At 37.6% G+C, this 15,426-nt stretch overlaps 1 protein-coding gene and 1 pseudogene across 1 annotated transcript; one reads left to right on the top strand and one right to left on the bottom strand.

Moving 5' to 3' along the window:
• Positions 1-1,385: 1,385 nt before the first annotated feature.
• On the bottom strand, positions 1,386-9,993 carry LOC148296910 (uncharacterized). The gene is made up of 2 exons (XM_088247906.1): positions 9,389-9,993; positions 1,386-1,645 (listed from the first exon to the last, which is right to left on the bottom strand). Exons 1-2 carry the CDS (start codon positions 9,945-9,947, stop codon positions 1,386-1,388), a joined length of 819 nt encoding a protein of 272 aa, XP_088104032.1. The 5' UTR covers positions 9,948-9,993.
• Positions 9,994-13,087: 3,094 nt separating this feature from the next.
• Positions 13,088-13,886, top strand: LOC148296909 (B3 domain-containing protein At5g24050-like; annotated as a pseudogene).
• Positions 13,887-15,426: the final 1,540 nt, after the last annotated feature.

Here is a 15,426-nt window from a genome sequence, read left to right as displayed (position 1 = left end):
TCACATGTAAGCCCATAAATAGGGCTCGGAATATAAAAGAATTCTACAATACCCAAATCTTAGGAAAAACTCCATTTGCCTTTCGGAATTAAAATAAGGAACTAAATTCCTATTATGGACACTCCTATGCATGTTTACTTCATATGGAGGACTGAAAATGCGAGTGACACCACACAAAAGCAGTAATTCAACTCTTGATTTTGAAGTAATTGGACTCTTTGGTGGGAGGTGGTATTCTAATTCGTGGAGAACTAACACATTAGCAATTTAACTTTTTTTATCCATTATATCCTCACACAATTTTTAAAATTCCAAATTTACCATCTACTTTAACCCAATAATGAGGGCATTTTAGTAGTCAATTTGGTTTCAATTCTAATTCATGTGAATTTAACTTGTAAGGAATAATACCACTCCCACCCCAATTCCATATGGTTTAGCAAACAACTTCAATAGGAATTCGGAATCTAACTCTCCTCAATCCAACTCCTTCTCAATTCAATTTCTCCTAATCCGATTATGGCTTAGTAAGCATGCCATAAATATACCATACAACCCTTGAAAAGCCTAAAAATTACAACAATGCTATTAGTGTTTTTTTTTCTTTCCTAAAAATCATAATTCAAGGACAATAATGGTATTACACATATAATTCAAATTAAAAATATTACAGTTCAGTTGGTCCTTTTTCTTCAATTTATAAGGTTTAGGGTGTATATATAAATTCAATGCAAGAAATGAATTTTATTATACATTTCTCTAAATTTTTTAGAATGCCCTACTAATCAAGCCCCATGAGCCTCAGTGTTTAGTTTCGCTTCTCTAGGCTTGGTTCCCCCATTGCAACAAAAAAAAAAGAAAAAGAGTTGCACTGTGGCACCTAATTCTTTTTCTAATAACTAGCCTCTCTGCACGCGCTTCCGTGCCTGCAAGAGGCTTTTTTTAATAAAAAATTTAAATTTATTTTAGAATTAAAAAAGATAATGGGTAGTTGTGTTCCATAAAAATAGGATCTATTATCTGATTTTTCTTTTAATTTTAATTTTTTTAAATATGAAAAAGTGTGAATTTACCATATTATCCTCATTTAATTAATAATTTCAATTCTTAATGTTTGCATTAACCAAGGGCATTTTCTGGTATTTTGAATGTTTCACCATTCTCTGCCTTTTGCTTTATATATATAGATAAATTATATTTTTCTTTCTGGGTTACCTGGAACAAGGAATTAAAATTTCAGATCAGTGATAAAGAACACACAAAAATATTAAAATATTCAAATAATATGGCATTAATAATAGCATTCCGATATTTTAGCCACTAAACAATTAATGAATGAACTGAATAAACTAAAGAATAAGATCACGTGCTTGCTCTCCAGGAAATCAGAAGGCTCGGCACTTCCTGGAACTGGTCAACAACTTGTTCTTGTTCAAAACCCGACCTCGTTGCGGCTTTAGCTTTGGTGAAGGAATAGGCAAGTTCTTGATGTCGATAACTTGAATTTTCTTTCGCTTGTTTTGGAACTCTCGATAGCCTTGGTGAAGCTTTCGAACACTAGTCTCCAACTTCTCTTCATCATCCCAATCTTGCCGATGATGAAGATCATGATCAGTAGACTTTGTGGGCCCCTTAGGGTTTTGTTTGTAAGTTCTATATCGCACGTAATCTATAAGCACTAACCTTGAGAAGCCATTAGAGCAAGCACAGCAACAGCAGCAAAACCCACGAACTAGCCTTAGTCTTCCTCTCTCTATGCACTCTGATTCTCTCCTGTATGGGTAGGAATGTGAGTCTGTTTTCAGTGCATAAGAGTGGGGACCGAAGCCTTAGTTTTATATGGTGAGTGCCTTGAGGTTCCTAGCCCATAAAGGATTCCTCAAGGCTTATCCTTATCACCTTAAGAGTCCATAGCCTAATATAATAGATATTCCACAAGTGAGATAGAGCTCCAACTCTATCAAACTTATCCGTGTATATCCAGCTTATCTCTCCCTTGTATCCCTGATCAAGTTGGATTCCTAAACGGATGTGAACTCAAATAGAGTTCTTACATTCTCCCACTTGAGTGAACATCCATTTAAAACTCTTCTTTAAAGATCAAGGATCATAACCTTATGTGCACAATTTGGAAAGACAGCTTGATAACAATATCTATATCAAACTCACTGTCAAATATTACCAACTCAAAGGACTATAGACACGATAACCATTTCATGGTATCATCCACCTATAATCACAGCAAGCAGTAACATATACATAGAGTACCAACAAGCTATGTTCAACATCACATGATGAATAATCAAAACTTTGAAGTTATTCATTCATCATACGAATGGTCCTCTTTATGATCAATATGTTTATACATATGATCTTACCTGTAGCTTAAATAATTTTACAACTTGAACTGTAAACTATAATCATATTGCAAAATCAATGAAATTGAATCAATATTCATTTAAGAATCTAAAATGTTCCAGAATAATTTAACTAGAAGTCAAGACAAAACACTAGCTCAAACAATAAACAGAAAACTTAAACAAAAAGCTGAAATGAGAACAAGCCATCAACTCCCACTAGACCAAAGAATCTTCAAAACTGGACAGCAATCCCATATTGGTCACATGCCTATAAAAAGCATTGTTTGGAATTGCTTTATTTAAGGGATCTGCTATCATTTCTGTAGTGTTGATATAATCAACAGTGGTGAAGCCTTCTCGAACCTTCTCTCTTACTAGCAAATACTTCACTTTCATATGCTTGAGTCCAGTAGACCTTTTATTGTTCTTGCAAAAGAACACCGCTCCTTTATTGTCACAAAACAACTGAATAGGCTTCTCTATAGAGTCAACTACTTTTAGGTCTTTTATGAAAATTTTCAACCACATAGCATGTGAAGTAGCTTCATAACAAGCCAAGTACTCAGCAAACATAGTAGATGTAGCTATAGATGGTTGTTTTGCACTCTTCCAAGCTACTGCACCTCCTCCCATCATGAACACAAAACTGGAAGTTGATTGACAAGTGTCTTTGCATCCTGCAAAATCTGAATCTGTGTAACCAACCAACTCCAAGCTATCTGTTCTTTTGTAGACTAACATATGTCCTTTTGTTCTTTGCATATATCTCAACGCTTTCTTTGCAGCCTTCCAATGTGCAATGCCCGGATCAGATTGATACCTGCCTAATACACTAATGGAAAATGCTAGATCAGGTCGTGTGCACACCTGTGCGTACATGATACTTCCTACTACAGAAGCATATGGTTTGTCCTTCATTTCTGCCCTTTCTACGTCATTCCTTGGACAATCATCTTTGCTTAGTTTGTCTCCCTTTGAAACTGGAACCTCAGCTCCATTACTTTGAAGCATGTTAAATTTCTTCAACACCTTCTCAATATAAGCCTTTTGAGACAAACCTAGCAGCCCCTTTTCTCTATCTCTGTGGATTTCGATTCCTAATACATATGATGCTTCTCCAAGGTCCTTCATCTCAAAACTTATGGAAAGAAAACTCTTAGTCTCATGTAAAAGACTTTCATCACTACTAGCCAGCAAGATGTCATCTACATAAAGGACTAGAAAAATAAATTTACTCCCACTGAATTTTAAGTATATGCACTCATCTAATCTGTTTTCGACAAAACCATTTGAAGTAATGATCTTGTCAAACTTGAGATACCATTGTCTAGAGGCTTGCTTCAAACCATAAATTGATTTCTTCAATTTACATACCAAATACTCACTGCCTTCTTCTATAAAACCCTCAGGTTGCTGCATGAAAATGTCTTCACTCAAATCTCCATTTAGAAAGGCTGTTTTCACATCCATTTGATGTAAAAACAAATCAAAATGAGCCACAAGTGCCATTATGATCCTAAAAGCATCCTTGGTTGAAACTGGTGAGAAAGTTTCATTGTAGTCTACTCCTTCTTGTTGTGTGAAACCCTTGGCCACTAACCTTGCTTTGTGTCTCTCAATGTTGCCCTTAGAGTCTTTCTTGGTTTTGAACACCCACTTGCAACCAATAGGTTTAATTCCTTGTCTCGGCTCAACTAGCTGTTGTGTAGATACAGCTGCACCAAAATGGATTCAGTTGCATCCTCAACTTGTGATACTCGCAAGTGCACGAGCCGTTCGGTAGTATAGCGTATGTAAGTGCGAGGTCGATCCCACGAGGATTGGTGATTGAATGATCCAATTCATTTTCCCTACACAAAGCAGAAATGAAAAAGAAAGGAAATAAATAAAACAAGGAAGAAAGAAAATAACTAACTCAAGTAGATAAGTTCCCAAGTTCAATTAGATTAATGGATTGATTCTAGCTAAAGTATGATTAAGCCATGGTGTGTGGTCATAACCTTGTGTTCCTAATTCCCTAATTTGATCATTTGTTGTCTAACCTAAAATTAAGCATTAGGAACCCATTAAGCATAGAAGAACAATTTAAACAACCAAGCATGTATCTAATCCCTGTTGTCGAATGTCCATACATACTCTTCCTATTCATAGTTCAATTCGAATTAAAGCATGGTGTATACTCTTAATTCAAACCAAGATAGCTAACATGCAAGCCTAAATGGTGATCAATCATTCAAACTAGCATATTAACTTATAAGCATAATGAATAAGAACAAAAATAATAATTGAAACTTGGAAACTAATCAAACTTGAAACTAAAGAAAAGAATTTACATAACAATGAAAATTAAGTAGAACTTGGAAAAACTTAAGGAGAATTTCAGCACAAATATTTCATTACTACAATTGAAAACTAGAAAATGAAACTAAGAGAATTTGAGGGAGAGAAGGGAAGGGAGCTCTAGAGAAGTGTTTGAGAGCTCCCCCCCTTGGGGTGTGTTTACAAGCTTGGGAAACCTCACTATATATAGGCCTAAGGAAGCTGAAAATCTGAATTAAGTATGGCTAATGCATACAACACTTGTTTTATAAAATCTGAAATGGTTGATGCACTTCACTAATGCATACAACACTTCCATTATAAAATCTGAAATGGTTGATGCACTTCACTAATAAATCCCACCAGCAGCCCTAGCTCATCTTCATGTCACCATGACCAAGCTTCCAACCAGAAATAATAGCTCATCCTGAGGTCAGCATGACCAGCAACTTCAAGGGCTTACAAATTGGGCTTCCCTTAAGCAAATTAAGACTTTAAGCACTCAAACGTGAAGTTCAGAATGTCTTCTTTCCAGCCATATATCATTTGGGCCAATCCAAGGTCGGAGGAGGAAGTTAAGGCCAAAACAAATTGCTAACTCATTTTGCGCGCTGATAAAATCCATCCTGAGCATGGCTCTGTGTTTGCTAGGTAACAGACTCCATATTTATCCAATGGGGCTGAATTTTGGATATGTTATATTACACACCCATTGGAACAACTTTCATGAAGAATGTGGCCTCATCCGAGCTATGTAGGTTGCTGAAACAAAGCTTGCAATATGACCTACGAAACTGAGCTGGCAGGGGACTGTAGCCAAAATTGAGTTTGTCTTTAAGCTCTTCATCCATTCATCCAAATTAGGCCCTAACATGCATGGATTGCATCATTTACTATCCAAAGCCCTCATTATTACCTAAAGCTCAATGAACTGAAAGATAAACACAAAAAGGATTAAAAGCACAAGTTTAACTCAAAAACATAACCAAATCATAAGCTAGAAGGGTACAAAATGATATACAATTATGAACTGATCACTAGCTCCCACACATTGTTACTTTGCATGGATTCCAACTCAGATTGCATAGCCTCAAACCACTTCACAGAGTATTCACTAGACATAGCATGTTTATAATTTGAAGGGTCCTCAAATTCAACACCATCAAAATCAGCTTCATTCAAATATACAAAATCTGGCAGCACAGTTGGTCTTCTATCCCTTGTAGATCTTCTCACCTCTTGTTGTGGCACCTGTTGATTCTCAACTGCCTCAGGTTCATTCTCTTCCCCATTCAAAACCTCCATATCTTGATCATGAATCACAGGTTCAGTTGGTGCATTAATCTGAGAAAACATCTGATTTAATGGTAAAGGCAACACTTGATCTGTGACACTTAAATGTTCAGTTCCTATCTTTCCTTCTTCTTCAAAGACAAAGTCTTTATCCTTCATTGTCATCATGCTCTATAAACCTTGCCTTGCCTGTCTCCACAATTCTATTCACATAATTAGGACAGTAGAATCGAAAACCTTTTGATCTATCAGCATATCCAATAAATCTGCAGCTCACTGTTTTTGGATCAAGTTTAGCAAGTTCAGGATTATAGACTTTGGCTTCAGCTCTACAACCCCAAACATGTAAGTGATTAAGGCTAGGTTTTCTCTTATTCCACAACTCGAAAGGAGTCTTAGGAACTGACTTGCTTGGACATCTATTTAGAATGTAGTTTGCAGTCTTGATTGCATCACCCCACAAAAATTTTGGAAGATCAGTGTTGCAAATCATGCTTCTCACCATGTCCTTTAAAGTTCTATTTCTTCTCTCTGAAACTCCATTCTCTTGAGGTGTTCCAGGGTTTGTGTATTGAGCAATAATTCCACAATCTTGTAAAAATCGTGCCAATGGTGAAGGATGTCTGCCTTGCTCATCATACTTGCCATAATACTCTCCACCCCTATCTGACCTTAAAACTTTAATCTTTAAAACTAATTGATTTTCTACTTCAGTTTTAAAGATTTTAAAAACCTCAAAGGCACTAGACTTGTTCTGGATTAGATAGATGTAACAAAACCTAGAGAAATCATCAATGAAGGTGATGAAATACTTATGGCCTTCTATGGTTGGGACTGGGAATGGGCCACAGATATCAGTATGAATAATCTCAAGAAGGTTTTGACTTCGAGTGGAACCTAATTTTCTTGAGTTAGTCATTTTTCCTTTAATGCATTCAATGCACTCTTCAAAATCTGAAAAATCTAAGGGAGGAAGGATTTGTTCTTTCACAAGGTATTGCATTCTTTTCTTAGACACATGGCCTAGCATTTTATGCCATAGCCTTGCTGAATTTTCATTGTTTTGAGATCGTTTTTGACCTATGGAATCAATGGCAAAAACATTGTTTGAACTGGAACAGTTTAACTTAAAGAGACCATCAACTAAAACACCATTGCCAACTTCACTTTTATTAAAATTCAAATTGAATCCTACCTCAGAAAAAACAAAAATAAATTTCTCCCTAACCAATCTAGAAACTGAAATCAAATTCCTTCTCATGGAAGGTACATAAGCAACATCTTTTAAAACTAAAGAAAATCCTGAAACTAGTTGAAGTTGGACTGATCCTACAGCAAGAACTGCCACCTTCTTGCCATTTCCTACGAAGACATGGTCATGATCTCTACTTGGTTTGCTCTGGCTTATAAAGTCCTGCAAAGAATTGGCAATGTGGATTGATGAACCAGTATCAATCCACCAAGAATTAGAAGGTATATTGACAGAACTAGACTCAAAACAAACTGAAACAGAATTTGATTTACCTTTAGCCTTCTTTTTCTCTACCCAACGCTTATACTTATGACATTCCCTCTTAAGGTGACCTGCCCTTTCACAGAAATAGCACTTAAAAACATTGGTTTTGTTAACAGCTAGAGCATTGGAACCTTTGGGTGGAGAGTTGGCCTTATTGGCAGCAGCAGATGAGTTTGGCTTAGGATGGTGCCTTTTTGGAGCATTGGTTGTGAGATGGACTGTGTTCACTTCTTTCTCCTTCTTCATTCTTTCCTCCTCTTGAACACAAATTGAAATCAATTCATTTAGGCTCCATTTGTCCTTTTGAGCATTGTAGATCACTTTTAGTTGGGCAAACTGAGAGGGAAGTGAGTTTAGTGCAAGGTGAACTAGAAAAGGGTCAGCTATAGGGATCTCAAGAGCTTTCAGCTTGCTTGCAACCTCTATCATGCTTAAAAGATAAATCCTCATGTCTACGACACCATCATACTTCATGGTTGCAAGTTTGGTCATCAAGGTACCAGTTTCTGCCTTCTCGGATTCTTTAAACTTCAGTCCTATAGCCTCTAAAAACTCCTTAGCATTCTCAGATTCAGTGATGCCTCCACAAATAGTTTCTGTCATGGATTTCTTCATGACAAGTAGGCATATCCTATTTGCCTTCTCCCACTTCTCGAGTTTCTGCTTCTGTTCAGCATTGCTATCGGCAGTGACCTCAGGTTTCTCTTCTCTCAGTGCTAAGTCGTGATCTAGAAGACCTAGAACTATCTCTAAGTCTCTTTTCCACTTCTTAAAATTGCTACCAGTCAGTGGTTCAATTGAATTGAAAGCAGAGGGATTCACACTGAAAACATAGAATTTTGCAATACAATTAATCTTTACCCCAAAAACTTTATGCACATATGACACACATCTGTGGACAGTATATCAAAATGCCTTTAATTTCCTTCACAAGTCCAGCAACATGAACTGTGTGATTTTCCTTTATCAAAACAATTTACTGTCTGTGGACAGTAATGCTTGATCGATCACAACAGCTAATGAACCCTCTTGTTCTATCATAGAGCAAAAACAATTGGAATTCACACTTGTAAGCAGAGAAAAACAATTGTTGTACCCTATGACACAATTTCGCCATTGGTATTTTGAGATTATATAACAATCAATTAATACTCATCTGTGGATTAAGCAATAACAAATTGTTCTCTATCAAAACATGGCAACACTTTATGGGATGTTATTCTTTATGCGGAATCATAACATATTTTATTAAGAAAAACCAAATCTGATCTCTTTTATCCTAAGCCTACTGCTATCAAAATTTTGAAACAACAAACAACACAATCATAGTCCAGGATCTTGAAACAAAAGTAAGATTGATTTATTAATATGCAAGCCTGAAACAATTTAAATCAACACAGAACACATATGCATGCGTCTCAATTTTACTTCTCAATTTAATCCCCTTTTAGACCTATAGATGCATATGACTGCTCTGATACCACATGTAAGTTCTATATCACACGTAATCTATAAGCACTAACCTTGAGAAGCCATTAGAGCAAGCACAACAACAGCAGCAAAACCCACGAACTAGCCTTGGTCTTCCTCTCTCTATGCACTCTGATTCTCTCCTGTATGGGTAGGAATGTGAGTCTGTTTTCAGTGCATAAGAGTGGGGACCGAAGCCTTAGTTTTATATGGTGAGTGCCTTGAGGTTCCTAGCCCATAAAGGATTCCTCAAGGCTTATCCTTATCACCTTAAGAGTCCATAGCCTAATATAATAGATATTCCACAAGTGAGATAGAGCTCCAACTCTATCAAACTTATCCGTGTATATCCAGCTTATCTCTCCCTTGTATCCCTGATCAAGTTGGATTCCTAAACGGATGTGAACTCAAATAGAGTTCTTACATTGTTGGCTCTCCAAAAAATCAGAGAAGGCTCCGCACTTCGTCGAACTGGTCAACGGCTTGTTCTTGCTCAAAACCTGGCCTCGCTGCGGCTTAGACGGCAAAGGCAAGTTGTTGATGTCAAGAAGTTGAATTTTCTTTCTCTTGTTTTGGAACTCTTGATAGCCTTGGTGAAGCTTTTGCTTGCTATTCTCCAACTTCTCTTCATCATCCCAGTCTTGCCGTTGATGGTGAGCATCAGATTTTGTTGGGCCCGTAGGGTTTTGTTGACAAGAAGATGGAGGTGGTGCGCATAGCATCAAGCGGAGGGTCTCCAAATTCTTCCCTTTGCCTTGGGATGGTGGTTTCTTGGGCTTCTCTTGAATTGCCATGTCGTGGTCATCAAGTTTGACGCCGTCGAACAAGTTGGAGGGATCGAAAGTCGTGGTTTCACTTTCAAGGATGAAGACAGCTTCGAGGTCGTCGAGGGGAGGGCAAGCGAGTCCAGCGAAGTCGTCATCGTCAACGCCAACGCCAACAGGAGGGGAGGGCTCTCGCTCACATCGCTGTTCCTTCAAAGCCTTCATCTTGTCTGAAAGAGAAAGTAGCTAGTGAAGTGAAGGGTCTCGATCGTTTGAAAGAGAAAAGATTATGGTGAATTTTGGAAACCCTAAATCACAGTAGCTAGTGTTTACAAAAGCCTCACGCTACATATGTATTTATAGTTTCCTGTTTCCTAATCTCAATAGGAAAACAAATATTTTATTCAAATTAATTATAATGTACTTTTACGTTCTGCCAACTCACGTTTGGATCTACTTATCGTGCTGTGAAAATATTAAAATATTCGAAGCAATATGGCAAGAATTAAATACCCAAGTTTTCTGTTGGAGTTGGACTGAAATTAGCTTGGCTTCCAAGTTTTTTGTTTTCTTGATTTATTTTCCTGATAGGACAAGAATTAAATACCCTAATCGGACAAGGACTGTATGAGAGATTATATAAGGATAGCAAACCCATCTCACTTTTCCTTACTTTGTTTTTGTTGATCACTTTCACTTCACAGTTCACTTCATTCAATTTCTCATCAACTAGAACAAAGATTTCCCTTTTCGGTTCTCTGCCAATTTGTTTTGTTGATCATGGCTTCTTCTTCACTTGGTTCTTTCAATCTCTCAAGTAGGAGCAAAAGAGAAGGAGACGAAGCAGAAGACAAAGGGAAGATGGGGTATTTGACAATGGAAGATTTTAAAGGCATGAATTTTGATTCTTTGTGTCCTTATGATCAACTGACATTGGTTGCTGTTCGGTTCATTTTTACACATGATTTATCATGTTATTCACCCATTATTTTGAGTTAGTTCTTGAGATTTTATAGCTTTTTATTTCTTTTTTTGTGTTTTCATAGGTTTTACCTTGGTTAGAATGAAAATGAGCTAAAAGTGCATTATTGGTTATAAATTCTGATTTTGTTCATTTTCGTAGGTCAACTTCTTGGCCTTGGATCAGCATGCTCTGGTGCTCGGATGAGGTGAAGATCTTCATGAAACTTGTTCCAATGGATGTTAACTACAACATATCCGAATTTGAGCTTCATTAGACAAGTGTAGCCTATCCAACTGATCTAACAATTGATGTTGGCTCTGGAAATCTGTTTTGGGCCAATTTTACTTTCACTTGGTGTTACCTCATTTCTACTTGTTACCATGCCTTTTGGTAACAAGAAATTACTTTGGTTAAGAGATATTTTCTGAAGCAATGAGCATCTTTGTGAAGACAAGAGCAAAAGAAACCCATCATGGCAAGGGGACAAAGGCAAAGGCTTTAACAAAAACAAGACTTTTATATTAAAAGTATGAGTTGGAAATGATGGGCAAGGGAGTGCAATCTGAAATGAAAGGGCTATTGAACGTGGGGGAAGAAATGCATTCTATCATTCCAAACTTTGCAGAGATTTTGGGAGCTAGAGAGCAAGAAGGAGGAGAGCAAGGAGCAACCAAGGGGAGGGGAGAATGGCATAACAATTAGAGAGAACCTTGGGGAGCCTTGAGGCAAGGATCCAAGGGGTTGAAGATGCATTCTCTTTCTCCTCTTTGTTCTTAGTTTCTTTCATTTTATTTGTTTCTTGTAATTTCTTAGTTTCAATGTAACTTCTTATTTAGCTAGGGCTTAGGTTGAAGCCCTAAACATGATTACTCTATTGTTTTGATGCTTGAGTGTATGAATTTCTAGATTTTGTTGATGAATTTCAATTCACTAAAATAATCTATCCTTGATGTATGTTCTTCTTTGATTGATCACCTTTGAAAGCATGCTTCTTGAGGTTGTTGGGATTGTGTGTATCTTCATATTTTCCTAAGCAACAAATGGATGGAGTAAGAACCATCCATGTGAATTGGTTTCTTGAATACCTAATGTAAACACCATGCTATTAGGATTCTTGTGATGTTCATATTCTCTTTGAACTTAATGGGTTTTTCTTGTAATTGAATCGAAGTACGAACCATACTTAGGTTCGGTTATGGGGAGGGCACAAGTATTGTAGCACGAACCATGCACTTTACGTATATTAGAGAGAATCAATGCATCTTGAGCCACGACCCATGGTCTTGATTGCGAACATCTTCATCAACACGTTTAGAGTTCATCACTTGAGTATCCATGAACATGGGTAGAATTGTTTAGGGTGGATTCCGAAACCCTAGTGTTTGTTACTTGGTACTTTCACATTTTGATAATTCATCTCTGCCATTCTCATTTAAATTCAAAGTTCATTTACTTTCATGCATTAGAAATAGGTCACTTGAACCAAACCAAACCTCCCCCCCCCCCAAGTGTTGTGTGTGTGTGTGTGTTTGAAACATGGTGTGTTTTGTCATCGCTTTTTGTCTGCTTTTGTATTTGGTTTTGGATTTTTATCCGCTCTGTGTTCTTCGTTTTTCTGTGCTGAATCCAACTGTATTAAGAACGTGAAATTTGGATAAACAGTTGGAAAGTTATAGGCAAAACACTAGACAGAGGTCGAAACTGGAAAAACAGAGAAACGAATCTGCCAACAAACGACCGGTCGTTACTGTTCAGGCGACTGGTCTCCCATGAATCTGTTCAAAAACGACCGGTCGTCACTGTTTACGACCGATCGCTACTGTTCATTTTCACTATTCACTCACTGTTCACAGGTGATAAATAGGTGATACAGTGGTGATAAAAGAGTGATAGAAAGTGCTGTTTTTGTTTTTCTTTGGTTTCTTGTTTTGTTTCTTTTCTTTTACATTTCTTTACTCATTTTTAGTTTTCAATTTGCATTTGTGCATTTGTGGTGTGTTAAATAAGTGTTCTTTATGTACTCAAATTAGAACTTATAGGAAGCCGACAAGTTCTTCGTGGGATCAACCCCGTACTTACATAATCTATACCTCAATAGATTCGTGCACTTGCGGGTATTTTTAATTGGTTGTTTGCACATTAATTTGTGTCCTTTTAGGAATACAACAGTTGCCACTATTCTTGTTGAAAAAACTGAGCAAGAGAAGAAACACTTGAAGAATGAGGAGCACCAGATACAGAGCACTCCTCATCACCACAAGTTTCTTCTTTTTCTCCAAATGCATCACCCCATTTTCATCCCTTGGTCTCTGGCTTGGTTCAAGGCAAATATGTCAATTGGGTGCAGCAGGGATACCCTAAGAAACCAAGGTCTGCTCCTAATTTTGGGCAAAAGTCAACAATGAAGACCAGCCCCCCTGCTACTGTTGTTGCTGCTGCTACTCTTGATGATCATATTCAGGGGCACAGAAGAAGTAATAATTATGGGTTGAAAAGAAAATCCAATGATGATCATGATGATAAAGATAAAGATTGGGCTGCTCCCAAGAAGAAGAAGGAGAAGAAGGTGTACATCAAGAACAACAAGGGTCCTACGCTTGACCATCGTCCTGATTTGCCTGAAAATTTCAAGAAAATGATCATAGGCCATAGAGCTGAGATGTCTCATACAGAAGGAATTGTTCAAAAGTGATGTAAACGGCAGTCTAAACATGTTTTCATTGCCTCCAAACCAAGTCTTATGCAACGATTTCCTCACACCTAATGAGATTGAAGCTCTTAAAGAAAGGAAAGAGAAGAAAAATCATGATCAGGGTTCCTTAAAAAGTCCGTCACCTTCCCTCAAAGTTCCATTTATAGATCCAAGTCTTTAGCTTAAAGATAAAGAAGGGATAAACTTGACTATGTGGACGCTGTCAAACTTAGAAACAAAAACCTATGTGTTGAGAACTACTTGGGGTAAGGTTGTTAGGGAAAACAAGCTGGTTCCTAGTGATGTAATCCAAGTTTGGTCTTTCTGGGCTAGCAACAATCAGCTTCACTTGGCTATTGTTGTGGTAAAAAGAGCTGGGAAAATTGGTACCAACCAGAGTGAAAGGAGTTCTAGTAAGAGTGGCAGTGTTGTTGATACTGGTGATGAATGTGGTGGCCAAGGAAGTAGAGGAGTGGAAGGTAGCAGTGATGTACAGGAGCGCACATAAGATTCATTTGTCAGATAAACACGAAGATGAAGACTTTTAAAGCTATAATTATGATTTATATATTCTTTTTTGTAAAGTTTTTTTGATGAGCTTTACATAGATCAGGTTTCAGTTAATGTATAAGCATTGAGCTAATTGGTAGTTAGAATAAGTAAGCCCTGTTTTAATTGGATGTAATCAGTTTGTCCTAGAAGATGACAAGTGTAAGGCTGAGATGTTGTGTGTGAGTGTACAGCTAAGGCCTAATGGTCAAGAGCACAGTGCTTGTTGCGTGTTCAATATACTGAAATATACAAAAAAGCCTCTCTCTGACTTAGAGAGCTGAGCAGAGCAATTTTGCAGATTCCTTCTCTGCCTATTCTTCTTCATTTTCTTAGTCTGATAACACTATCTATTCTAACATGGCCTCAGAGCCAGGTTTGATCAATTGATTTGGGCGTTTTCTTAGATCTGTGGAATCAAGCTAATCGGTGCTCACTCAAGTTTGTGGAGATCGATTGAAGCTCGTTTTGACATCTGAAACAAATCGGGGTTTGGTTATCTGAGATTAGCAATGTCTGGGTCAGGAGGTTCAGAGGTAAGAACTCCGATCTTCTCCGGTGAGAACTATGAGTAGTTCTGGAGAATCAAGATGATAACCATCTTCAAGTCATATGGGCTGTGGACTCTGGTGGAGAAAGGAATTCTGATTCCAGAATCGAAGAAGAAGGCGGATGAGAAGGAAATATCTACAGAGGAAGATGATGAGAAGATTGCTGTAATTCTTATGAAGGATGCAAAAGCTCTGGGCATTATTCAGAACTCTGTTTCTGACCAGATCTTCCCTCGAATTGCTACTGCCGATTCAGCTAGGATGGCATGGAATTTGCTACATGGAGAGTATCATGGTGGTGACCATGTCCGATCGGTAAAACTTCAAAACCTTAGACGTGAATTTGAGTATACTAGGATGCATGAAAATGAATCTTTGTCTGCATATCTTACTCGATTGAATGAGCTAATTAATCAAATGAAAACTTATGGTGAGTCTCTGTCCAATGAAAGGCTTGTTCAGAAGGTTCTAATCAGTTTAAATAAGGTGTATGATCCTATTTGTCTGGTGATTGAGAATACAAAGAGTCTGGAAACAGTTGATTTGCAGGAGGTTATTGCTATTTTAAAGAGTCAAGAGCAACGGTTTGGGTTACATAATGTTGATACGGTTGAGAAGGCATTTGCCTCATTCTCGGTTAACTCTAAAGGTCAGAACAAGGGCGGTTCTTCTTCTGGACAACCAAAGTCTCAAAAAAACTGGAATGGGAAAGGAAAGAAGTGGGAGACAAGGCAGAATCCTGCACAGAATGCACAGACTCAAACAGGAACAAAACCACAGTGTAAGACATGTTCCAAGTTTCACTTTGGTGAGTGTAGATATAAGGGGCAATCCAAATGCTATAATTGTGATAGGTTTGGACATTGGGCAAGAGAATGCACAGCAGGTAAGGGAATTCAGAAGGCAAACTGTGCCAACCAAGCTGAAGTATCTGGAAATTTGTTTTTT

The sequence above is a fragment of the Prunus avium genome, chromosome 2 (assembly GCF_965620075.1).
Source record: "Prunus avium chromosome 2, drPruAviu1.hap1.1, whole genome shotgun sequence".
Lineage (NCBI taxonomy): Eukaryota > Viridiplantae > Streptophyta > Magnoliopsida > Rosales > Rosaceae > Prunus > Prunus avium.
This window is presented reverse-complemented; position numbering and strand designations above follow the sequence as displayed.

Bases quoted from the DNA above. Each gene is read 5' to 3' on its own strand.
- LOC148296910 (XM_088247906.1), bottom strand. From the start codon at position 9,947: ATGAAGGCTTTGAAGGAACAGCGATGTGAGCGAGAGCCCTCCCCTCCT. The intron at 1,646-9,388 runs AACAATGTAAGA...ATAGAACTTACA, and splicing joins CTCTGATTTTTTGGAGAGCC to AACAAAACCCTAAGGGGCCC.